This window comes from Pseudopipra pipra, chromosome Z, assembly GCF_036250125.1.
Source record: "Pseudopipra pipra isolate bDixPip1 chromosome Z, bDixPip1.hap1, whole genome shotgun sequence".
Classification (NCBI taxonomy): Eukaryota; Metazoa; Chordata; class Aves; order Passeriformes; family Pipridae; genus Pseudopipra; species Pseudopipra pipra.
Window position 1 is genome coordinate 66,863,574 of NC_087581.1, and position 26,375 is coordinate 66,889,948.

General features: G+C 38.6%; 1 protein-coding gene across 3 annotated transcripts in view; it reads left to right on the forward strand.

Annotated features, from left to right (window-relative positions):
* Nucleotides 1-23,477, forward strand: part of RNF38 (ring finger protein 38) — a 105,863-nt gene extending 82,386 nt beyond the window's left edge. For all 3 annotated transcript variants that reach the window (XM_064642128.1, XM_064642130.1, XM_064642129.1), the window contains 8 exons: nucleotides 1,450-1,617; nucleotides 5,853-6,023; nucleotides 7,658-7,819; nucleotides 10,654-10,760; nucleotides 12,310-12,394; nucleotides 13,877-13,998; nucleotides 14,889-14,988; nucleotides 20,043-23,477. In XM_064642128.1, coding sequence (XP_064498198.1) covers nucleotides 1,450-1,617; nucleotides 5,853-6,023; nucleotides 7,658-7,819; nucleotides 10,654-10,760; nucleotides 12,310-12,394; nucleotides 13,877-13,998; nucleotides 14,889-14,988; nucleotides 20,043-20,105 — 978 coding nt within the window. In that variant the 3' untranslated portion in view covers nucleotides 20,106-23,477. The remainder of the gene's footprint in view (nucleotides 1-1,449; nucleotides 1,618-5,852; nucleotides 6,024-7,657; nucleotides 7,820-10,653; nucleotides 10,761-12,309; nucleotides 12,395-13,876; nucleotides 13,999-14,888; nucleotides 14,989-20,042) is intronic.
* The last annotated feature ends 2,898 nt before the right edge of the window (nucleotides 23,478-26,375 follow it).

A 26,375-nucleotide genomic window follows, 5' to 3' on the forward strand; every position in this document is an offset into this window, starting at 1 on the left:
TCTGCAGCATCTCAAAGATTCAATGATGCTTTCCGCTTGAGGAACATAAAAATGATGAGACATCATTTTTTAATATTATTTTTGTGACTAATAAACATTTCATGATCACACCCAGCATTGCACTGTATGCCCAACTTTTGTATGCCCAACTTTTGTATGCCCAACTTTTGTATGCCCAACTTTTGTATGCCCAACTTTTGTATGCCCAACTTTTGTATGCCCAACTTTTGTATGCCCAACTTTTGTATGCCCAACTTTTGTATGCCCAACTTTTGTATGCCCAACTTTTGTATGCCCAACTTTTGTATGCCCAACTTTTGTATGCCCAACTTTTGTAGCAGGGGCAGAACTGGGTAAAAGTCAGTGTCTCTCCTGAGACTGGTTTCTGTCATAAGTGATATACAGGTTGAGATTTTAAGCTCAGTTCAGTGATCTGTGTTCTGATTTGGTCTGTGTGCCTGACTGTACACTACCAGTTTAATAGTTTAGCTCTCTTTACTCATTCTCACCTTCCTAATGAGCTGTTCTTGTTTAAACCAGTAGGTTTCCTTTTAGCAGATCATGAAGGAAGAGAGAGCTTCGAAATAATTTCAGTTAATCTGTGCTTCCTAAGGCTTAAGCCTTTTCAATGTTATTAGACTATGAGAGATTTCTTGTTTAGTTAAAAAAACCCCACAAAACCAACAACAAAATAGAACAAGTAGAAAAAAAAAAAACAACACAGAAAACAACCCACATGGCTTGTAGGTGCAGAATACCTTTGGATCTTAGTTTGATGATTAAATTTTAGGGCATGTGACTAGCTAGAAAATTGGGTTACATGGGTCTGTTTCCTAATATAAATTTGGATAGTTAGGGTTTGCTGCCTCATAGTCATGTTAACTTTTCCTTTTCAGCTGTCCAGTTAGCTGTTCTGTTACACTTAGCTTGGGAGTTCAGCTTAAATATTGGCCTGAGAGTGAATCAAGAAATGGTCTCTTTAAAAGAAAGAAAATCTGCAAAATTGTTTTTTTAACGCAAGTCTCTGAGTTAACATTGAATCACTCCCTTCAAAAATGAGAAAATTCTTGAGCTACTTGTAGATTAGCTTTTATGTGGGAGTTACTGCCTTATTTCATAACAATTAACCTGGGGGAGAGCAGGGAGACCTAATAGTCTGAGGTGCTTCTGAGTGACTAAGGTGCCTTTGAAGTTTTAACATTTTAAGCTGAGAGATTCCTCTTAGTTTTGCCCAGAAACTTGTGATCAGTAAATAACATTCCATTGATAAAAATATTTTAATGAACAGAAGTTACAACCATGTGCCTCCTTTTACACTTTCATTGTGAATATATTATTTTTCACATACATTTGTAAAAGCTTGTTATCTTACTCCCTGTGCTGTACAACACTGTTGAGACTTTGTAGTAAGTTATTAAATTCTTTTTTTTTTTTTCCCTTTTGCTGCAGATCCATCAGGGCACAGTTCCTGTTTCATACACGGTGACAACTGTGGCTCCACATGGGATACCACTTTGCACAGGCCAGCACATTCCAGCCTGCAGCGCTCAGCAGGTCCCAGGGTGCTCAGTGGTTTTCAGTGGCCAGCACCTTCCAGTTTGCAGTGTGCCTCCCCCAGTAAGTGGGTCTCTGTAACTACACCAGCTTCAATCTGTCGTAGAAATGGCACCTTGGAGCTTTAGTGTCTGTGTGGCTTTAATTCTGTTGGAAATAACCTTTTTTTTGTTTTTTCCTGTGCTAAATTGAAGTGGGATAGTAGTGTGGGCTTTAGACCTGATAAGCATATGGTAGTTACCTACTGTCTGTATAGAGTATGACTATTTATAGTAGTAGAGTCCTGATGGGTTTTAATTCAAACCTAAAGCTGGTTTATGAACTGACTTACATCAGCAGCTATTATACCTACTTTCCTGTAGTAAGAAGAAAGCTTCTAAGGCCTTAGTCTGGCAGGTCACCTAGGAAAAAATCTTACTCAGTGGAGATCTTGTTATGGGATGGTTATGTGCAAAAAGGTCTGATATTCCAAGGTTAGTTTTCTTCTGAGAAGTAGTAAAATCCTGAAAGATCACTAGAAGTTGAAAAGGGCTCTTTAGTCTGAAAATACTCTCATTATAGTAATAAAAATACTCATCAGTAAGGATGTCTGCCTGTGCCTTGTTGGGAGTAAAATTAAGTACCTTGACTGGCCAATTTACCAACTTTGAATTTGAAAGAATTTGAACTGTTTTCTCACAAACTTTTATGTGTCAGCTCAGAGTTACCACTTTCCAGATCATAGCACTCTGATGGAAATTTCACCATTAAATGTTAACAGGCACCAGAGCCTGTTTCCCCTCATTTTTTCTGGTATAAATCTGTAATATCATACATAAATACTATATAGAGTGTCCAGTGAACATTTATAATGGTGTTATAATGTTGGTCTCTGCCAGCTATGCATTTGCCAGCAGTGTGTAACTTAGCTTTTCCTGTTGTGCATTCTGTGACCTGAGGACATGAACGAGCCTATGTGACACTGAAAAAAAGCCCTTGGTGTGACCACCTGTTTCTTGATGGTGCTCATTGATGAGTGCATTTATCGTGTCCAGGTGCCATTTGTTTGGAGTGAACGTACAACAGTTGGTCAAGTGCGTTGAGCGAATGGATCCAGTACAAGTGACGATAAAAAAATTAAGGTCGAGTTTCTGTATCATCAGCAGGCAGACTTTATGCTTTCTTCTCTTAGGTCACAAAACTAAGGAATAGTTTAAGTTAGGAGGGTCTGTGGAGGTCATCTGGTGGTCACCTGCTAAAAGCAGTATTTGTTTCCAAGTATGGAGATTTCATAACCCCTCTAAACTTCCACTCCAGTGTTTGACTGTCCTCATGGTGAAGAATTTCTTCTGTATATGTGATTGAATTTTCTTTCTGAATTTTCTTTGTTGCATCTTGGTCTCATTGATCCTTGTCCTTTCCTTTTTCGCCTTGAGGAGAACTCAGGTGCTTTCTGTCCACTCTTATGAAGCAGTTGCAGACAGGGTTTTGCTTAGTTTTTGCTTTTTAAAGCAGAACAAGTCCAGTTCTACCACCTTTTCTTTTATGCAGTGTGCTCCAAGCTCCTGGTCATCATGTTGTTATTGTTTTTTTTGTCACTGAGGCACCCAAAACTGGACACAGGACTTGAGATTAGTGTCTCAAGTTCTGAATGGAGGAGCAGAATCACTTCACTCGTTTCACCAGTTGCATTTTTACCAATGCAGCCCAGCATACCCGTAGGCCTTTTTGACTGCAGGAGAACATTGTGGGTATTGTCTACTCCTAATTGATGTGACCAGAACCCCACTTTTTTTTCTGCAAATCTGACTGCAATCAGTTAGTCTCAAAGAGTTCTTGCTCCGTGGAGTTATTCTTTCCCAGTGCCAGACTTCCCATTTGCCTTTGCACTTCACATAGTTCCTGTCAGCCAGTTTCTCCAGCCTGTAACTCTACATCTGAAAGGTAGCCCGTGCCCTCCAGAATGTGAGCTTGCTCACCAGCTTCATCTGTGAACTTCCTTTTGCTATTTTCACAATATTTGTCTCTCACACTGCATATGTAGCTATAAAATAAAAAATTGTCAGCTAGTAAATACCTTTATCAATTTTAGAAGTTCTTCAAAGGGACAGGATGGCATCCAGAAGGATCTGGACAAGCTCGAGAAGTGGGCCCGTGGGAATCCTATGTTGCTTAACAAGACCAGGTTCGGGGTGCTGCACTTTAGACAACCCCCAATGTCAGCACAGGCTGGGAATGAAGAGATTGAGAGCAGCCCAGGCGAAAAGGACTTGGGGTGCTGGTGGATGAGAGGCTGGACATGACCCAACAATGGGCACTTGCAACCCAGAAAGCCAGTTGTATCCTGGGCTGCATCCAAAGCAGCATGGCCAGCAGGGAAAGGGAGGGGATTCTGTCCCTCTACTCTGGTGAGATCCCACCTAGAACACTGCATCCAGCTCTGGGGTCCTCAGCACAGGAAGGACATGGACCTGTTGGAGTGTGTCCAGAAAAGGGCCAGTAAGTTGATCACAAGGGCTGGAGCACCTCTCCTGTGAGGAAATGCTGAGAGGATTGGGATTGTTCAGCCTGGAAAAGAGAAGGCTTCAAACTGAAAGAGAGTAGCTTTAGATGAGATATTAGGAAGAAATTCTTAACTATGAGGGTGGTGAGGCACTGGCACAGGTTGCCCAGAGAAGTCACGGGTGCCCCATCCCTGGAAATGTTCAAGGCCAGGTTGGACAGGGCTCTGAGCAACTTGGTGTAGTAAAAGTTGTCCCTGCTTGTGGCAGGGAAGTTGGAATGAGATGAGCTTTAATATCCTGTCCGACTCAGGCCTTTCTGTGATATGTTCAAACAGCAGAAGTTTTTCAAAAGCCTTAATGAATAAACAGGTAATTTTTATTTCTTCCTACTTCAGAGTTAGTATGGCCTCATTTGCTCTAACTTTAAAAAGTGACATGGACATAGCATAGATCATTCCAAACATATATAGGAACTATGGTAATCTTTACCATACAGAATTTTGGGATTAAACCTATTGTGATGTTTCCCAAAGAACCTCCTGTTTTAAACAACAGTCTGTGATGTTCTACATGCAAATTAATCTCCAGCTGTTTCAGAAGACAGCTTTTAATTTAGTAAAATACAGTAAAAATTTATTATAACAATGGAAACACTTGTCTGTCGTATTCCTATTTTAGAAAAATGAGGTAGTAACTGAAGGTAAAGAATAGTCAGCACTTAAAGAAAAATAGGAGTCAGATCAAATTAATCTGCTACTATTTCAGTACATGTGAAGATTTATGTTTGGTCATGATCACAGTAAATTGAGGTGATAGTTCCACCTTCACTACTGTTAATCAGATTTTAAACTAGTTCCTTTTACCATTTTATGCCCTTATAGTCAATCGGCACAATATATGCTATGTGACATGACTAATAAGGAAAAAAAGTGAGAGATCAGAGCTGGATCAACTTTCTTTGTAAGATTTGATAACAAATATCTTCATTAATTGCTCTTTTAATTGCCAGAAATGTAACAGAAATGCCTGACATTCGGATGATAGATCAAAAGCGAGAAAAAAGAGAATGCAGGTTTCTTGCTTCTTCATATCTGAAGGTGGAAGTAAAACTGAACACTTTCACAAAGTACATTCCTCTTGCCCTTCAGTGCCTTCACCACTGTAGTGTTCAAACTTTTGTGCCCAAAGCTGCTTTTGGGCACAAATTCCTTTTTGTCAATTTTGACAATTCCTTTTTGTCAGGAATTTAAAGGAGGAGAGGAAAAGGGCTGTTTCGCACAGTAGTTGTCACTGAGGGAGCTGCCTTTACAGCATAGGACTCACCTCAAAGTGCAGAACTGAGCAGACCATAAGAATTATTCATAATATATGAAGCAACAGAGGTTTTTAGGCACAGTCTGGCAGCTGAGAGTCCCTCTGCTGCATCTAGAGCTTAAAATGGTTGTGATGCCATTGCTTTGGCATGTTGTTTTGATGGTAATATTTGGCAAAAATAAAATGAACTAGGATAAATGTATCTGCTCGTCACTTAGGAGGCTGTCTAATCCTGGAGTATTGAAAATCCTAGCTCCCAGTGACCTTACAAGCACCTAGCAGATGTCAACTATGGTGCTTCTAGAGCCTGTTTCTAGAAGCTAATCACTGTTCCTTGTGTATTTGAATGAGTTATTATTTATGTATATTTTGAAGGCTTTTCCAAGGAGGTAAAAAAACTGTTTAATGATATCTTTCCATAATAAATGCATAGAATGTAGAATGTTGTGTAGGGAATGTTTGTGCTAGAGACAAAAACATATTGTTTTCACTTTATTTCAGATGCTTCAGGCGTGCTCAGTCCAGCACCTACCTGTACCATATGCAGCATTTCCACCCCTCATTTCTAGTGACCCATTCCTTTTGCATCCTCCTCATATATCTACACACCACCCTCCTCACTTGCCTCCTCCAGGACAATTCGTTCCTTTCCAAGCACAGCAGTCACGGTCGGTAAGTAATGCCTCTTACCCCACTCTCTGTAGGACTGGTGGGGTGCTTGTTACTGATTGATACCTGACTGAGGAACAGAAGGATTTTGTTTTAAGCCTGTAACTGCTTGGTATAAAGATGAAAAAGTACTTTTGAAGTTGTGTTGCACTTCAGATTTCATCGTTGTCTGTGCTGTTTCTCCATAGGCTTTTACTTCTGTCAGAAAGATGGGTGTTTGCTTCACCATCTGGTATTTCTTTCCCAGGAAGCAGAATAGAATCCATTGGAGGTTGTGTAGCACAGTACATGTCTCAGAGAAGAGCTTAGCAGAGAAAGGAGAAAGCACAGAATGTTACTTTCATTACATGCTTCTTTTGTATTACATCTTGTTCAATTTTTAAAATTATTGGTGCTTTTCCTAGAACATTTTTTTCACACTTACAAAAGTTACTGATGCCATCTGCTTAAGCAGATGTGGCTTAGCGATAGGGACTATGCAAACATGGGGAAATGTGATCCTGTTTTGGATTTAGGGGGAAATTAGGATTACCTTTCTGGTTTATGACTCTTACTGTATGGTTACCTGAGTACTGTGTCCCTTTGTTTGCCCCTCTGACTAGAAGATGCAGATATTTCAGAAATGCAGAAATAGGAAATAGTTTCAATGTTACAAACAATGCTGAGACTTCTTCATGCCATGTCTCAGGTGTGGACAGGGTTGTAATCACTTTGTTACAATGGTGGGAGAAGAACTACCATCATCATAACAAAGTGGTTTCCAGTGGTAGCTATCTTTGTAAGACCTTTAGAAAATGTATGGACTTGGGTTTTAGCTTGAGTTGCTTACTTAAGTTATTGACTAGGGTTGCCTGTTAACTTTCAGCTCTGATGAAAAAAGCTTGCATTGCAGTGGTTTAAGAATACCTTGTGTTTAAAGTTTGCTCTGCATAACAGGAAAACAGAATATTCCTTTGCCTCCACAAGGTGGCTTTCTTAGCTGAATTTCTTGAAATGGTAGATCTCAGTGTCATTCAGAGAGGTGTATTTATGAAACTGATGGTTCCTGGTTGTTTCTTGGGTGCTTTTGAACCTGACTGATGTACTAGACTTGACTAGTTACAATCTGGAATCTCATGCTTCTGAAGCCTCTGGACTGCTTGTCTTGGTAAGACTGCTTGCATGATCCCCCCCTAGGAAAGCATCTGCTTGGTTACTGGATATCATTAGCTGTTTAATCAACTGGAGCTGCCATTTTTCCACTTTTAAGTTTTTCTGGCACAATTTCAGTTCTCGTCTATGGTTGTTTATTTTTTTCTCTTGCATAGTTGTACAGTGAGAGCAGCCTGGCAAGAGGGAGAGCAAATATTTGTCCTGAAAAATGCAAGACACAGGAAATTACAGCCACTCCTGTATTTGCTAGATCGCATAAATTCCTGGTCTATAAGCATGGCTAGCTGGAAAAGGTGAATTTATATCAAATGTGTAGTGTTGTCATTGCTTTTTGGGTAGTGTTAATGACCTAGGAATTGTTCACAGGGTTATTAAAAAACTGATCACAGCAGCACAGAATATACGTAGCTGGACTGCAGTTCTTTACTGGGGAAAAATTACATCTCTATTATTGCAACAAAGGCCATCTCTGGTTTTTTTTTTAGCCACTTCAAAGAATAGAAAATGACGTAGAATTGCTTGGAGAACACCTTCCTGTAGGAGGTTTTACATACCCTCCCTCAGCCCATCCACCAACGTTGCCTCCCTCAGCTCCTCTTCAATTCTTAACGCACGATCCATTACACCAGGAGGTGTCATTTGGTGTAGTAAGTATTCTTTTCTATGCTACATTCTCATTCATACTGCAATAACATTCTGGATCTTTATTCTGTAGTACCTTTTGTTGAAAAGTGGCACTTTATGCGGACGTGTTCCATTATTGGTGTAGCTGCATACTGTGGTATTTTCTTAAGTTTGTGTTTATCAAGTTAAGGGTAATTTGACAACCACCAGCAAATTATTTTCGATAACATTATCTGCAGAGTGTAGCAGCATTTACTTAGAAAACATTCCATGTTGTCACACAGTCCAGGACTTCTACAGCAGAAACTGATTAGTACAGTTTATAAAAGCTGTTGTGACCTTCAGCTAATCCTTCATCATAAGTCATATGTTGAGTTTCCACAAACCAGGAAGGCTAGAATGCTTTAAAAACAGTTCTTCTCTGCAAGCAGTTGTACAGAGAGCTTCCATAATTTAGACCACGCTATGTTTTAAAGGTAGCTATGTCACAAAGCTTGCTTTGAGCCAGCTTCCTGGGCACCTACAGGCAGTTCATCTGCAGCAGCACAAAAACTGTTAAACCTGATGCAGGATAAAGTCCGTGTTGAATTTTTGTTGAATTGTGTGCTTCTGTGGTGTTTCCTGTGGTGCTACCTCCAGGATCTTTGTGTTGTACTTCAGCCTGCAATTATGTTAGTCTTGAGATGGGTGGGGTTGTTGTTGTTTGTGTGGGTTGCTTTTTTTAAAAATAAAAACCTTTCCTGCCTGTGTGATGTTCAAAGAAATAACTAGAAGTCAGGTAAAGGTGCTGAAATTTTTTAACGTTTGACTTGTGCATCAAGTTGACAGAGGTTTTAAAGGCTTAGAGGTTTATGGTTATTTAAAATTTAAATGAGAATGAAATTTCAGGCCCTGCAACTGCAGAATATACAGATAGCTTGTCTTAGTCTCCTTGATCACAGAATCTAGTCAAATGCTTGCTGTGATCTTTATAAAGGTTCAAATAAGTTTCCAGCATTTAAAAAACTCTTCAGTTTTTTAATTAATCTGAAGGTGTACAGATTTTCAATTAAGTTTTCAGTCACCATGAGTTGCTCTGGAGACGAAGACACTTAAAAGCTTCTGTGTTTTATTCAGTATTCTTGTTGGATGAATTAGTCTAATCACAAACATTTTGGTTGGAGTGAGGCTTTCTTGATTTCCAAGTTCAGTTGTTAAAGTAGATAAGGAATGTAAAATTTTTTGCAGATTGTAGCATTTGTCCTCTCTGATGCTTCAGTACTGAGGAGTAGAATAAATATATATTACAAGTGATCATGGGGTGTTTTATACAGCAATCCTAAAGCTTTATTTATATTAACATTATAATGGTATGGCTGCATTTCTGATTCTCTTTCATTCAGTGAACACGACAGTTTCCAATTACATTTTTGGATTGCAGAATTGACAAAGCAGAAAAACTCATGTTGGATATGTCTAGTCTGAAACTTCCAAGCAAAAATACCTTGGCTCTTTTGCATTGTGTTTGTATGCATATGTTAATTTTATGTTTGACCATGGCTACCTATTAAAAAAGTTTCCATTGTGAAATAAGAGGATTTTAGGTTAGTCATTGTTGGTGGTGGCCTTTTGTCCTTTCAGATTTCAAACATGAAAGAAGAAAAACATCTTACTTAAGACTTTGAGTGTTCTTTGTTTCAAAAAAAAAAGCTTCAAGGCCTTGAAATGTGAATTCAATAGGAGTACATGATTTTCAGTTGTAGAAAATACTAAAAAATTTTAACAAAACAAGGATGACAAAAAAAGCCCTGATTTATCCCTGGAAAGAAACCATTGAAGCTTTAGGCTTTGAATGTCTCTTCAGATGTGGTCCAGCTGCAGAAACTGTACTGATTAAACTTTCCATGTACACTTGAAAGGCTGCAACAACTGTAACGTAAATGTAAATATATACTACTACTTAAAAGATGGGCTTTCTAAAAAAAAAAAATAAAATTTACTATTTGAAGACTTTTCTAAGGGCTTCTTTACTCAACCATTTTTGCACAGGCCCACATAATAGCACCTGGGCTTTTATATTTACAAGAGAGTCAGCACTTCATGTCCTGTTTCCGAAACTATCCTGCATATAGACTAAAAACACCAGAACTTGCAAGGATTTCTTTTGTATATTACCACTTTTTCACATGGAATGGTATGACTGTACATTATAGATAGGAATAATTTCAAATTGAGGCCGAGGTTCTTTTGGATTTGAGCAGAGACTGGTTTTTTAAAATAATACTTTATTAAAAGTGAATTTCAGTACTGAGAGAGGAGATTTTAAGAAAAGAAAGTGTTGAATCACAGGCTCACATACTGGATGAGGTTGGAAGGGAGGTCATCTGGTCCAACCCCCCTGCTCAAGCAGGATTGAGCTGACTGCTCAGGACTATGTCCAGCCTGCTTTTGAGTATCTCCAAGAAAGGAGACTCCACCACCTCCCTGGGCAACCCGTGCCGGTTCCCAGTCACCCTCATGATAAAGAAGTGTTTCCTGATGTTCAGACGGAGCCTCCTGTGTTTCAGTCTGTGCCCAATGTCTCTGGTCCTGCCACTGGGCACCACTGAAAAGAGCCTGGCTCCGTCTTCTTTGCACCCTCCCTTCAGGTATTTGTATACGTTGATAAGATCCCTCTGAGCTTTGTCTTCTTCAGGCTGAACAATCCCAGCTCTCTCAGCCTTTTCTCACGTGTGAGATGCTTCAGTCCCCTCCTAGTGACCCTTTGTTGGACTCTCTCCAGTATGTCCCTGTCTGTCTTGTGGTGGGGAGCCCAGAACTGGACACAAGTTCCAGTTCCACAAGTTCCATTTGAAGCTTATTTTCTTCTTTCTTGCAGCCTTACCCACCTTTTATGCCTCGAAGACTCACAGGGCGCAGCAGATACCGATCACAGCAGCCAATACCACCACACCCTTACCATCCCAGCCTATTACCTTATGTGCTGTAAGTGTAAAGTACATTTGCTTCCATATAGGCTATTAAGTCATGTGACTTTCAACAGGCATCTTGGCACTTTTTATGGTTGGTCTCTCTGCCAGAGACCAGGCACAGTTCACCTGTCTCAGAGGAAAACTTTCATTTCTGTGTAAATTTTTCAGCCTGTTTTGAATAGCATACACCCTTGAGCAAGGAAAAATATAAGTGAACAATTTTTGTTCAATGTAGTTTTTTAGGTATTTTGAGGCATGACAGCTTCTGTTTCTGAACTCTTCCTAAAATCTTGACCAAATTTTAAATCTTGGATATGTGATGCTCTTACAGAGGCGTGCTTACACTGTAGGATCAAGTCATAGGAGTCTTCACTTAGAGAATAAATTAATTTGGTTTGGTTCTTAATTATGAAACAGAAGAGTGAGAGCTTTCTGTGATGTGTTCAGCCTTTATAGGCTGAACTGCTACTCTGTTACGGCTGTTAAATTTCTGTTCTGCCTCTTTAGCTGTTTTGTAAAAGATGTGTGACAGTTAACGTTCAGAAATTAGCTTTAGTGTGTTATGGCAGACTTTGTGTGAGGCAGTTTGGGTCTATGACATGAAATTTATTAGTCTCTATGTTCTGTAAGTATGAAATGTTTGGAAAATGAAGATTAAGTTTCTGGTGGCAAACTTGACATTGACAAGGAAATAATCAAATATTGACATCAGATCTGTAGCTTCTCTGTGCAGAATGTCAGATGTGGCATGAAAATGGCACCAGAAATCTGTTCCAGCAAAGTTGTTCAAGTTTGCATCTTCCAGTCTGAGAGTAATGTCATAGCTTCTTGCCTGTCTGTAGAAGACACAGTGTGGCACAGGAATTCCTGATGACTTCAGTGGGATTTTAGTATATTTTAGTGCTTTGAATTTTTGATTTCTGTGTGTGCCTTAAGTTTTGACCATAGTATATCTTGTGGGGTAAAAACACTTATTGAATATACAACTAGAAAAACATCTCATACCTATCTGAAGGGATTCTGCTTTAACCAACATCACAGTATGTGAATTTGTGCTTGACTTCAGTATGGAAGTTGGTCCAGTAGCAGATCCTGTCTATCTTCATTGTGTGTTTTAGGCTTACAAAAGTTGCAAGACTTTTGTATTGGAGAGCTAAGTGAACTTAGGGTTCTTTTTCTTTGATGGTATTTTATCCACTTAAAGAAATAAAACATATTTAAAACAAAAATGTCAATTTCTTTTTAGTTTTAACTCTCCACAGTCTATGATAATTAAGAGATTAATTTTTGTAATAAAGCTGAGCTTGGTTGAAAGTACCAAGGGAGACATGCATGCAATTGAAAAGTCAGCACTCCCAGTAACAAAAAGTGGCAGAATTAGCTTTTTCCTGTGACTCTTTCACTTCAAATGTCTGCTCTTGACTTCAAACATAACATTTTTACCAGTTTTGGTAACATGTTGATTTAAGAGACATCAATAACATAGCTTTACCTCTGCCAGATATTTCTGTGCTTTACTTCAGCAAGATGCTGAACCTTATCCTTGTTTGCTCTCGTGGTAGATCAATGCTCCCAGTGCCACCTGCAGTTGGACCAGCTTTCAGCTTTGAGTTGGATGTGGAAGATGGAGAGGTAGAAAACTATGAGGTTGGTGTGTGAACTACAATTGCTTTTAAATATATTAGCTCAAGCAATAGATAAAATTTTATTATCTTTTACTTTTAATCCTGGTTTTGCCTTTCAAATAAATATAATGACTGTGAAGATGGAATCAAAAACCATACTTTCAGATTTTTTTGTAATACTGGATATTAGAAGTGCTTAGCTTTCTTTCTTGTCTATTATGGTTTCCCAAAATCCACCTTTCCAGGCTAGTAATCATTAAATTGTTCAGCTTTTATGCTCTACATGCTACTATTCTCCTTTCAAATTTTAATTGATTTTAAATACCTAACAGAAGTGAAGCACTTTCAAAAGAACAGGGTAAGTCACTGGGTTTGTGTGTGTAACTTTCAGAATAGTGTTAATACAGAATAGTTTTAATCTCATAGGATTAATCTAAGTGTAATGTTTATAAAACTGCCTTGCTTCCTGTTCTTCTTGGCCCTCAGGAGGGTGTGGTAATTCACATCTAGAGATGTAGAACCCTCTTAAATATCCTTGATAATTATGGGGCAGTTCCAACTGTTGTGTCTTTGCTGATTGATTCCATTTGATTTCTCTTCAGTCAGTCATCAACCCAGCCCTGACTTTTGCATCTCTCTGCCTGTGTTCCCTGTGTTAAGATTTCTGTGTAGTTGGACATTTTTACTTTAACAATGAGCACTTCTGTAATAACTTCTGTGGTGGTTCAGAAGAAGCAACATCATCTGAGAATTTGAGCCCTAGGTTCAACAGTATAAAAACTCTCTGTGATCAGTACCATTTGCAGCTTTCACAGGATCTTTTAACTTTTCTGTGCTTTGGTTTTCTGTCACATTTATTGTGATGTTTTGCCTAGGTCCCTTGTGAAGGAGTGTGAGTTACATATATGACACACTGCCAATTATGTGCATGAGAGGATTTTACCTGCAATGCTTGGTTTACAGAAAATTAAAAATTTGGCACAAAAAAAGCACTTAAAATTTGGTGGTATATATTTGTTGTCCAGATTGAGGATAAAATCTCCATATTTTAATTCAGCTAGCCCAAGACATGGAGTGGAAATCAGAAACTGTCCCCCATTAAATTGTTGATTTTCTCTCACAAGAGGAGACTCACATATTCTTAGGGAGGAAATTAGTTGACAATTTCTGGTTACCAGCGCTGTTAATTTCATAGCAGGGCGAGGGGATCCCTCAGAAGCAAATTATTTACTGAGCTGTGCATGCAGCCATAGGACTAATTGGAAGTTGGGTTCTGGACGCTCTGAAATCCCAAAGATAATACTTTACATAATTACAAAAATGGTTAAGTTTTGAAAGACTTTCCATGGAGCTTGTATTGTGTCAGAAAACTAAGGTTCTAAACATTTCTCGATAGAAGGGTGTTTTGTGCTACTAGCTGGGGTAGTGAGGTGTGATGGTAGCCCCAAATCTAGTGAAACCAGAGCCAGTGAATTTTTAAATGTCCAGTTTCCATGTTTTGCAGGCACTGCTGAATTTGGCAGAACGTCTGGGAGAAGCCAAACCACGGGGATTGACAAAAGCAGACATTGAACAGCTTCCATCCTACAGATTCAATCCAAACAATCACCAATCAGAGCAGACACTGTAAGTGTATTGGTCTCTTTCAAAGGTCCATAATTTAAGTGGCTTGATTTTTATTTCTTCAACTTGCAGCCTCAGCTAGGTCAGAAGGGCTTTAACAGCAGTCATGCCAGTAAGCTTTTTAAATTTTCTTTTTTTCTTGGTGTGCTTTCCAATACTGTTTATTCTTGCTTTAAAACTTCTTATCTAGTCTTGCATAATTTAGCTATGTTTCATTTAGTTCCTCAGCATTTAAAAAAATTAAATGGAAGTGAGGTGTTCTAGGTTCAGCAACTAAACATTAAAGTGACATTATCAACTTGGACTTTAGCTTCTGTTAAAATAGCTTCAAGTGTTGGAAGTTTGAAGTTCTCTTGGTAGAGCTTGGTCAGTGGTTTAGGAGTGCATCTTCTTATTTTTAAAACCCCTTAACTTACTGGGTTTGTAGGATCTGCACAATCAGGTGGAAAGGGCAGTATCAATATGAAGGTAGTTTAAGTGACTTAGTACCAAATACTATCTAATGTTTGAACTTCAGCATAAGGATTTTTCTCTGATCCGTGACCTTTGGCGTGACTTAAAAGCATCAGTAGGGAGAGATCTTTGCAGGTTATTATTTCTGCTATTTTAGATTTTGGTAAAATGTCTGTTCTGTTGTATTGGTTGCATCTGTGAGCTCCCGTGAGCTGGAGCACTTGCTTTGTGATTTGAAAGCACAGTAACAAAAAAGAAACCCCACCCACAAAACCCCACAGAGTCAATTTTCAGTTTACATTGTTAGATACAGATCACTATAGCTACTGAAGAAGTAAAATAGTTACCGTGTCACAGTCATACCTGTAAGGTTTTGCATGGAATTACGTGTTTGTTGTTCTTACGTAGCAGGTACACTTGAACTTTGTTGTCTTTTTCAGATGTGTGGTGTGCATGTGTGATTTTGAGTCAAGGCAGCTACTTAGAGTCTTACCCTGTAACCATGAGTTCCATGCCAAGTGTGTTGATAAATGGCTGAAGGTAAGAAAAAATAATCCTATCTTATATGAAATTCATTAGTTAGTTTTGGGGGAGAGAGTGGAGGTATTTTGCTGTTCCACTTACATTTCATCTTGTTTTATGTTTCCGATACGTAGGCTAGAATTGCCAGTAGAGTGGAAGCACTGCCTAAATAGGGTATTTTTCTAGTAATGGGTGAAGGTTGCTTCTGTATAATCTTTGGCACAAGGGAAAATGAATACGAAGAGAATTATTTTCATTGACAGATCTTACTATGTCTTCCATTTCTTTAGAACAATGACAGTGAATTTGAGTAAAATGTGATATTGAAGACTTGGAAAAAATGTAAATAATACAGAAAGTGTGATGTAGAGTTTCATGATGATGGTGGCTTTAACTGTTCTACGCAGCTTGCCTAGCAAGAATGAGTACCAATACCTTTTCTTCCACATTTTGCTATTAATATTAGTTTCTGAGGCAAATAAAATGTGTTGATGCGTGTACGTATATGTGTATGCGTATGTACAGAAATGTAATATATGCAAATAGAAATTATAGTTTTACAGTATTACATACCCATCCAAGAGAATTTGAGCAAAAAAGAAAGGCTCTGGAATGGGGACAGCCCAGTAAGAGCACAGATTAAATAGCAGCAATGCAGAAGATGTGAAGAACAAGAAATACAAGTAAGTAGATGATGATAGACATTTCTACAGGGCTACATTTAGCCAGATCTACTGTCAATGAGGAATTGATTCCCATCTTGCCTCAGCTTTTTTCAGTATTTTATTCTATTCAGCTTTGATCTGTGTGTAGTTTGTTGCGTAGAACATTGGGAACTGCATGTTGATATGGTCCCTAGAGAATTACAGATGATGTCAGTTGTTTTGGAAGAAGAAATTAAATGCCTTTATGACATCATAAAACTGGGAAAATACATATCTTAGGCATACACTAAAATATTCAGAGAAAGAAAAAATCAAGTTAATATTGCCAGCATTCTTTTGGCTAACAAGATACCAAGAATAATGAGAGGGGCTTTAAAAAGTAGGATATGAAATTGCCCTTGAGCTACCTTTGGTAGGCTAGGTCTAAGGCTCCTACTAAATCTAGGGTCAGTAAATGTTTCTACAACAGTGGTCATAACTTTCATTAGAACAGGTGTCCTTCAGTATCTGAATCCACATACATGCTTGAGAATCAGCAAGAGGAATCTAAACATCTGGTTGTTTTACTGTCAGATTAAAAAGCCATGTACACGCACCCACTCCACATAATATTATCAATATATCTATGCTAGATGTATGCTGTTTTATTCACTAACTACAAATTAAGAGTAGATCATATACATATATATATGTTGAAGTAGTGTTCTTCAGTGTCCCCCTACTCTTCTTGAGCAGTGTTCATACTACGTGTGTCAGTATTCTCACTGCATGAAACTTCATAAGTCAGTTGTGGTGTGGACATTAAGTATCCAGGGGGATAGCATTCACTCCATTTTACGAAAAAAAAACTAAGATCATTTGACACAGCCTTTGAGATAGTGGACACTATAGTCTATACAGGTTAAGTTGATTATCTAAACTTTTTTAAAACCAGCTCTTTCCAGGCTATTAATGCAAGAAAACATACCTCTGATTCATAGAATCCCTGATCTGCAGATTTCTGGAAGTTAGAGGAACATGTCAGGGAAGTATCATGCATGCTTGTCTTGTTCTTAGTGCTCTTTTGTACCTGACATTGGACTCAGGAATCAGACAAGTATGTTGAGTTAAGCTTTTTTGGGACTCCATGTGGTACTTTTAAAGTTAGAGTTAGTCCTTTCAAGTGGTAATGAACTGGGAATAGAATTTGGAACTATAAAGTGAAAAAAGTGGATTTAGTTTAGTCTGTTTTCATAATCATAGATGTACTATAGTAGTGGTGAAATAGCTTTGCTGATGTTCCTGTCCTGTTTTAGAAACTGCATTTTCTAACAGATCATCACATGGTATTTTCTAAAGGCTGTCTTTAGAATGAGGTGTAAGGTATGCAATCAAACCCTAAAGGGCTGCAGTTAAACCTACTGAAACTGCTTGCACTGACATCATGTGTTCCAGAGCTGAGTGCACAATAAGCGAGACAAGGTTAAACCATCACCAAGTAGGGTTGCTAAGACAGTACTTTTACACTATTTGGGTTCAGTTACAGCAGTAGAAAGATGGTATATATAAGATTATTTTACTCTGCAAGCTGTAACAAATTACCTGTAATACCAGTCTATTTTAGTTACAGCCTCTGTCTAACCTTGTTTACAGTTAAGCAGCCAACATCTGGAAGTTAGGATAACTGAAAGATACTTTGAGCTTTAGTTTTGTTTCATTCCATTCCTTTATGAATTTGACAACTTTTTTAATGTGTTGATTGTATAATTATGTCCAGATCCACTTAATTCATGTCATCCAGCCAACATCATGTTGATAAACTCTGCAAGGGAAAGTAGAAATCATAGCTTTCAGTACTTGTAACGTTTTTCAATAAGGTAAAAAAAGAAAAAAGTTACCAGTTTGTCACTGTGTTTTACTGATTTGATCTTGTATCTTTGAAGAAAGTATTTGCTATTTAGGAATATTTCTAGAACTGTGGAGTCGAGTTGATTCTTTTTTAAGTTTCATCATGTGTCATCTTAGTGAAAGATTTAAATAAAAGGTTAGTGATCCAATCTGATTATTTAAAAAAAAAAATCTGATTCTGCTGCCTGTTGGTAGTGATAGAGGGGAAAAAAAGCTGTCTAACAAAGTTTTGTGGCTTGTGTGCATGAAATATATGATCTGCCTAGCTTCTATAATGCTATATTCAGTACTACTTTTTTAGGTAACATGAACAAGTGAGAGAAAATGTCCTATAACAGTCTGTTAGGCTGCCCACTTTAATTAATAGTTCCCTGGTCAAGCAGGTTTAAAGACTTATGAGAGAAGATCTAATACAATGGAGGAAACAAGAGGAAAGTTATTCTTTAGCTTTTCATGGTATTGTCAATTCTCATATTTCACAGTATTTGTTTATTTATTATCCTAGATCCTTTAGTCAAATATGAATACATGGGAAATCTGTTCTTCTATGAAGTAACAGTTATCATCCCAAAGGAAAACTTGACACTGACCTGTTTTCACCTAGGGGGTTTAGATCCAGCTTAAAAGAACCTTTTTATTTAATGGTCTGGTAGGAAATGCTGTATTATATATGAGAAAAGACGAACTGTAACTATACTTTGGCTTATTTCTGATGGACTAACACCAAAGTAGTGCAGTGGTTTTTAGAGTATTTCAGTAGCTCTATAGTTTTACTATTTTAAATGCAGTTCTCTTTAACTATAAATTTCTATAAAATAAAAAAAAAAAAAGTAGATGGGTTTGTTGTGCAGCACTCTCTCATTACAGTACAAAAAGTAAATCTACCTGAAAGAGTGGCAAGTTAAAAGGTCAATATTACCTTACTCCTCTTTTGACACCATAGAAGTCATTTTAAATGCCGGGAAGGGGGAATTATTTATTGAAAGGCACAAAAATGCAACTAAATTTAAAACAGCTGTTTGTGTGAGATCTTGAAAAGTTGCTAGAGGAGTAGTGGTGTGGTGTCCATGAGTATTCATCTTATCCTGGCACAGTAAGTTTATTTCTTTAATTCCTATCAGGAAATTGCTCCCACTGAATGCTGTTCTGTGGTACAGATGGTTCCTACCTCATTGTTGACCTAAGTGAATAGCTCTTGATTCATTAATCCATTGCATTTTGAAGGACATGCCTTTTTATTTTAAAAATTATATTAGCCAGATTGTATCTAGAATCATGCACATAAAATGAAGTGACCAAATAATGATGTTGTCCTCAAGTATATTTCAAAACTGCTAGTTATAGAGAAATAAATTTTTGTTTCTCCAATCCATGCTTTACAAAACCAGTGATAACAGTAGTAATTGACAGAAAAATATACCCTCATTTTAACTTGCATTACTAAATAATGTTTTTCAGTAAAAACTTGTTACTTTCACTGGATTTAGTTACTGTTTGGATTTGAGATTTGTGACAGTGAGTTCTAAATTCTGGCCTATAGAGCCACATTTTTTTGATGCTTGTCACTTGTATTTTCATTGAAAAGTTTGGTTTCCTTAGAAAGACTTGGAATTGACAGTGGTTGGTCCTGCAGTTTTCGTAACTATGAGATACAGAATCTGGGGCAGGGAAGGGTTCCCTTCACTCTGCCCTTTGCAAAGGAAATGTTTAATCATAGATGTTGTGTTTTTGTTTGGGGCTTTTTCTCATCATTGGTTAAAATGAAATTAGCCATTATTTGAAAAGGGGAATGAGAAGGCAGAAATACTTTCCCAGTAGCTTAAGGCATGTTACTTCTCATCTGTCTTATTTTTTAAGGAAGCTATAAAAGTAAATGAGTCACAGGACATGTTTTCAGTGTGTGCTTTACTGAAGAGCCAAATCTAGACCTGCTGGTGCGTTACTTGAATACCTGTTTAGTCAGGTCATCTTCTCTTTGTTTAACTTTCTTGTTTTAATTCCCCTTTCCCTTTACTAAAACCCCTTCCCTTTTTCCCTGGTTTGCTTTCAGCTTTGACCAAATCTATATGATGTTTTTCTGTCACAGTAACTGAATAAACAAAGCTTGATGTCATTCCTGATCAGTAGGGCTTGTGACAACATGACACCCTCCCACAAGATGTTTATTTGCAGCCCAAGGTGGCTCATCTTGTTTCATTGGGTTTTGCTGCAGCACACAGTACTGCTTCTTAGCTGCATCCATCTGATGGCAATGTACCATAGCTGTGAGTCTGCATTATTAAAACCACCATCACTTAGACACAATTTATTTTTTTCTTGTGAACGGTTTTGAATCGGCAGACTCACCACACCACTCCTAACATAACAAAACAAACTAAAAAAAGGCGTAAGCACATTTTGTCTTCTCTCGTTTAGGGTACTCTTGAACTGCTCTTCACCAGTCACAGATGTTGAGTGTCACGTTACTTTAGCAAGGTATTTGTCAGTCCAGTGACCCCTCCTGTTTTTCTGGTTTTACAGGCGAATCGTACCTGCCCGATTTGTAGAGCTGATGCTTCGGAAGTGCATCGTGATTCAGAATGACCAGCCTAGGAGCACAAATCTGGTTTGGGTGTTTCTGGTCACATGTATATATGAACTCTCTATGGAACTTACCCATGTGGCTTCCAGCCTACCCTTTACACAAAAGGGTCAATGGACCTTACTTTGCACTGTGTGACTTAATCAATTATAAAGCTTATAACTAGTCTTCACAGTTACGGGATTGTTATACTAACAGTGTGATTGGAACTCCAAAGATTTTTTTTTTTTTTTTTTAGCTTAATTTTGTGTGTGCACTAACATTCCCTGGGTTCTGTGTGATCATTCCGAGTATTGCTGCGAGATTACTGTGGATGTGATCTTTTAGCATGTGCTTTTATAGGAAAGAAAAAGGAGAAAAAAAAAAAAGTGGTAGCTCCAAACAATATAGCAATCTACCTTATATAGAGCCTTCAGATACTGTGAGTGGGAGTGAATGGTGTGAGTGTGTGTTTGCCTGTGAGAGGATGTGTGAAGTGTGCCTGTGACTGAGTGTGCCCGTGTGTTTGAGAACCTATATACCAGCATGTACTGAGAACGTATGTGTGTAGTAATAATTATGCTGCAATGTATAATCTTGTGTGTTATTTAAACAGTACTAGTACTGTACACTGGTTCCTTTCCTTGTGTTTGCAGTTGCACACTGAATGCGATGGGTGCAGCAATTACAGACATTTAGTATTTCCTCCCCAATGTACTTACAGGTGTAAAGACCTTTCTACCTACTATTCAAAGCTGTTATGCTTCCCCTTCATTGGAGGCTTTAAGTGTGTACCACTAAAGAATGCATTGATTGTTCATACATGAGTAACCTTGGGGGTTTTTATCATATGTTACAAAGTCTGGATTTTTAAATGGCTGATTTACAAGTTATTTTATCAATTGTAGAGTTGCAATATCACATTTAGCAATATTAACATTTTCAATTGCTAATATGAATATCAATGTTCTTCTGTTTTCCCTTTAAATTTTTCTAGCTGGGTTTGCCAGTTATGTGTTTCTTCCATGAAAGGAATCAGAAAGGACACTGAGGCTCTTGTGGAACAGCTCTTAACTTTTGGCCATTGTACTTGATAAGGTCATCAACTTTTAGCTTATATACATACATTCTTTGTCACCTACAAGGGAGTTTGTATGTAACTAAAATAACTTGTAAAAGGTTACAATTTTATTCCTGCAACTTCATGAATAAAATACAATTTTTAGCATTTTCTCAGAGAAGTAAAATTTTATATTTTTTTCATTGTATCAAAAGAGAAGGTAGGTTTTGGTCATTAACTGCAGAATTCAGTTGCCCTGATGCTGCTTCTTGCCCTTCCTTATTTAATGGCGAGTGTAAATGGAAGAAGGAATTCCCTCCATTTTTGCAATCAAGTTTCCAGAGCACTCCGCTATAGGAAGAAATGGAACACCTTCCAGAACAGTGCTGTGAAATAGAAGGGGATAATCTCTGTTCAAGTGCTCGGAATAATATTAGCTTTCTATGTAATGTTCACACTGTTAACATCTCTGATACGCTTTAGCAAAATATTTAGGTCTGCATACACCACAGTTATTAAAAGGATGCACTTTTTGCAATTAAATTCTTTTCGTAAGTTCAGTGTCATTACTTTGGTTGCAGCAGCACAAGTGGCACAATTACCAGTATTGCTACAACTTGCTGCCAGTCTCAGCTTTAAGTTATTCTTTATCATGTCTTATGCTTTTGTATGCTGCTATGCTTTAGTATCAGTTATAATTTCTAACAGTGTTAGATGTTCTCCATGCTGGTTTTCCTCTTTGAAGATTCTGCAGACCAGTCACAGCTCTTGGTGCAGCTAAATAAAAGCACAATTTTGCCCTATTTCAGATGCTTTTCCCTCTGTTTAGTTATGCAGGTAGTTCTCAAAAACAGTCAAGCTTTCTATACCTATCCATACTTAGGAACACTAAATAAATAAAAATGCTGTTACATCAACTTCAGAATAATAGAATTTCTCCTCTCTTCTGTGGAGTTAAAGAATAGGCTTTTCACAATAGCACCTAGCAGGTTAAATTACATGTAATGAAGTTTATTTTTTTAACAAAAAAAATCATGTTGTTTAGAAAGCATATGCCACGCATGTCTTACAAAACTTAGGCTCTTTTATATAACTGCAAAAGAAAAAATTCTGTGTGTACAGATTTAAACATGACTAACACTACTGTGCTTAATATTCAGTTCGAAGCATGGAAAGAGGGTACTTTTTCTAAACTTGATTCAAGTAAACAAGACACATTCTTCTGAAGCCAAGGGGAAGTAGTTCTCTTTCTGGAACCGAAGAAATGTCCCTTCCCCCCCCCACTAAAATTGTCTGAGGCGGTGGGAGATCTAGGAGATGGAGGGACTGAGTTGGTAAAATGCTGAAATTAATTGTTGCACTGTTATGGCTCATCTCTTCTGGAATGGTTCTTTGGTTTGCATGGGACTCTTGCAGATGAATGTGGACTTGCTTCCCGTGGTCAGTGTACAAACAGCACACATGCTTACGTTCTGAATCAGCTCAGACAAGCCACAACCACATCCTCGCTGTGGTGGCTGTCAAGGGAGGGGATTCATGTTCAGCTGTGAACTGCCATATGTTATGCACAGCCTGCCATGGTGCCTGACAGCACCTGAATTCAGCAACACTTTTTTGTGTTCATTGCCTTTCTGCTATCCACTGACTCTTTCTTCTCCAAAAAAAAAAACAAACAAAAAAATACAACCCAACCTCTAATATGTTTGCTTTATCATATTGGCACTGCTGTGTTTTTTTTGCATAAACTGTCAATTTAATTTGACATTTTAGTGGATATCAAGGCCTACAGATAATTCCAGTGTCTCATTTTGTGGCCTTCTTTACAAAAAGAAGTAAGGCCATGTGTTGTATGTCATTTTGTACAGGCTCTTGAATGTGAGTTCACAGTCCTTAATATATTGCATAATACTTGGGATGAGATTTACCAACTGTTTTAATTGTAGAAAACATTTTTGACTGAGTTATCTTTGGGCCTTTGTAAAAGCTGTGGTTTTTTCCTTTGGTACATTGTTACCTCATTTTGTTACTTGTCTTTCAGATTTGCTAATTATTATGAAAGCTTATGGGTTTTGTTGGAATCATATTTTGTTAAGTGTTTTCTTTAAATCATATGCTATTGTATCATTTAACATGTAGTTTTAAATGTATTATAAATATCTGTAACCAAATCATTTGAAGGCTTGATAAATTTTTAACAAAATTTGTACATTTTTTATGAGAGTTACTAGTAATGCTTTACTAGGTAGTGCAATGAATTTTTATTTTTAATCCCTGTGCCCAATTTTGGAGTTGAGAGAGTTGTTCAGTAATAAATGTATGATGTACACTTACACAATTTCGTCCTGCTCTTTCTCTTAGAGGTGTATTGTCTTCTGTTACTGTGTGTATTTCTGTGCACGATCACACAACTGGAAATATTGGCAGCAGCCACTTGTGTTGTAGGGGAAAGCTTTGCCTCCCTGACTGTAGGAACATTTAGCAACATTTTTTTTTAATCTGAGAGAGCATAAGGAGCTGGTATGGAATCCTGTGTCATATTTTTAAAAGTGTGAAAATTCATAGGACTCAAAGCCTTGCCTAAAAGGTCAGCTTTCTAAGGGTGTTATCTGCTGCTCTAGCTGGATCCCTACAAATCTATTGGGCCTGATGGGGTTCATCCCAGAATCCTCAAAGAGCTGGCTGATGTCATTGCAAAACCTCTCTTGATGATTTTTGAGCGGTCTTGGGAATCCAGAGAGGTCCCAGCTGACTGGAAGCTGGCAAATGTTGTCCCGACTTTCAAGAAGGGCAAGAAGGAGGACTCTGGAAACCACAGGCCTGTCAGTCTCAATTCAGTGCCTGGTAAAGTTATGGAGAAGATTATTGTGGAGGGTGTTGGAAAACACCTGAAAGACAGCACAGTCATTGGTCACAGCCAGCACAGCTTCATGAGAGCAAATTCCTGCTTCTCCACCCTGATTTCCTTTTATGACAAAGTAACCCCCCTAGCTGATCAAGGGAAGCCAGTTATTGTAGTCTTTTTGGATTTCAGTAAAACCTTCAATCCTGTCTCTCACAGTGTCCTTCTAGACAAACTGTCCAGCCCACAGCTGGATAAACACATCATGTTCTGGGTGAGCAATTGGCTCATGGGTGGAGCACAGAGGGTAACAGTGAATGGGGTGACATCAGACTGGTGACCTGTCACTGGTGGGGTTCCACAGGGCTCCATCTTAGGCCCTGTGCTCTTCAACATCTTCATAAATGACTTTGAGGCAGGAAGAGATACTAAGTTTGCTTATAACACTAAATTGGGAAGAGCTGTTGAGTCCCTTGAGGGCAGAAAGGCCCTGCAGAGAGACCTCAACAGATTGAAGGACTGGGCAATCACCAACTATAGGAAGTTCAATGAGGGGAAGTGCCAAATCCTGCACCTGGGATGGAGCAATGCCAGATGTTTGTACAGACTGGGGCATAAGATGCTGGGAAGTAGTGCCAGGAAAGGGACCTTGGAGGCCCTGGTTGACAGCAAGTTGAATGTGAGTCAGCAGTGCCCTGGCAGCCAGGAGGGCCAACCCTGTCCTGGGGGCATCAGCCGGGGGGAGGGAGGGGATTGTCCTGCTCTGCTCTGACCTGGGGCAGCCTCACCTTGAATATTGTGTGCAGTTTGGGCACCACAATGTAAGAAAGATAAGAAGGTGTTAGTGTCCAAAAGAGGGCAGTGAAGATGGTGAAGAGCCTTGAGGGGAAACCGTGTGAGGAGCGGCTGAGGGCACTTGGTGTGTTCAGCTGGAGAAGAGGAGACTGAGGGGAGAGCTCATTGCAGTTACAACTTCCTTGGGAGGCGAAAAGGAGGGGCAGGCACTGATCTCTGTGGTGACCAGTGACAGGACCTGAGGAAACTGCATGAAACTGAGTCAGAGGAGGCTTAGGTTGGGTATCAGGAAAAGTTTTTTCACCAAGAGGATGGTTGGGCACTGGTACAGGCTCCCCAGCGAAGTGGTTACGGCACCAAGCCTGTCTCAGTTCAAGAAGCATTTGGACAATGCTCTCAGGCATATGGTTTGATTCTTGAGGATGGTCCTGTGCTGGAGCGGGAGTTGAACTTGGTAATCCTGATGGGTCTCTTCCAACTCAGCATATTCTATGATTCTTTGAATTACTGCGTCCATAAAACTCAGTGCTTTTTCAAATGTGCAAATAAAATGGGAGTCATCGGTTCTAAAATATATATTCTGCCTAACACAGTCTTATGTGCTGGCTTTTGCAGTGGATTGCACTGCGCCACTTGTACCCTACTGTGTCTCACAGTGCCGTTTCCTGCTCTGAAAGAACTCATGTACCACCAGGCTCCTAAAACAAAATTGAGCAGATTTTCATTTTGAAATGGACGTCTGTGATAGGTGAAGCACCATCTTGTCACCCCTAGAAGAGTCCAAGTTAACTGCTGTGCAGATGCCCAAGCAACACAGTCTTCCGTGACAAATATCCTGGGAGATACTCCATGAAGGTCCTTCTAGCTCACTATTTCTCCCCATAGATTTGTGTGTCCAGGAGAATCATGTTGACCAAACCATGTTTGCTAGGGTTTGAAGGATGTTTGGTTTCTTTTGAGAGGCAGTTATAGAAGGAATATGGGGACAGAATTTAAGAAGCAGTTCAGAGCTTTTTGAGTACTAGGAACCTGGGCCATCATAAAGTCTTACTCAGTAACTGAAGATAAACTGGTGAGCTCAACAAGTGAAACAAGAAGGAACTGTACTCAAAACAAGGAATGGAAATCTTTTTTATGTGTGCAACAGACTAGTAATGAAATAAGAGACATAGAGCATAATATTTATATGGCCTACCATCTTAAAAAAAGGACCCTTAACAGTTAGCTGCGATAGTTTTGCATAGTAATTAGAAATTATTTCTATAAAAATTAATAAAATAATGATGCTAATTGAAAGAGGTGCTGTTAGAACACCCGCTTTTGCAATATCTGAAGTATTGGTTCTCTTACAACTTGCTCTTGCTCTGCATTTTACTGACCTGCTGTTAATCACAGACCATATCCCTTCTGTGTACAGAGGGTTATCACTACTCCATTGCAACATATGCTTCCCCTCTAAATCGAGTCCAACACTGGACCTGTATGATTGGACCTCCATACAGGAGCACTTTGGACCTGTATGATTGTGTTTTGCCTGGCCTTATAACATTTTGCTATGTTATTTTCCTTCTGAAGAGCAAGGCCAAATTAAAAAAAAAT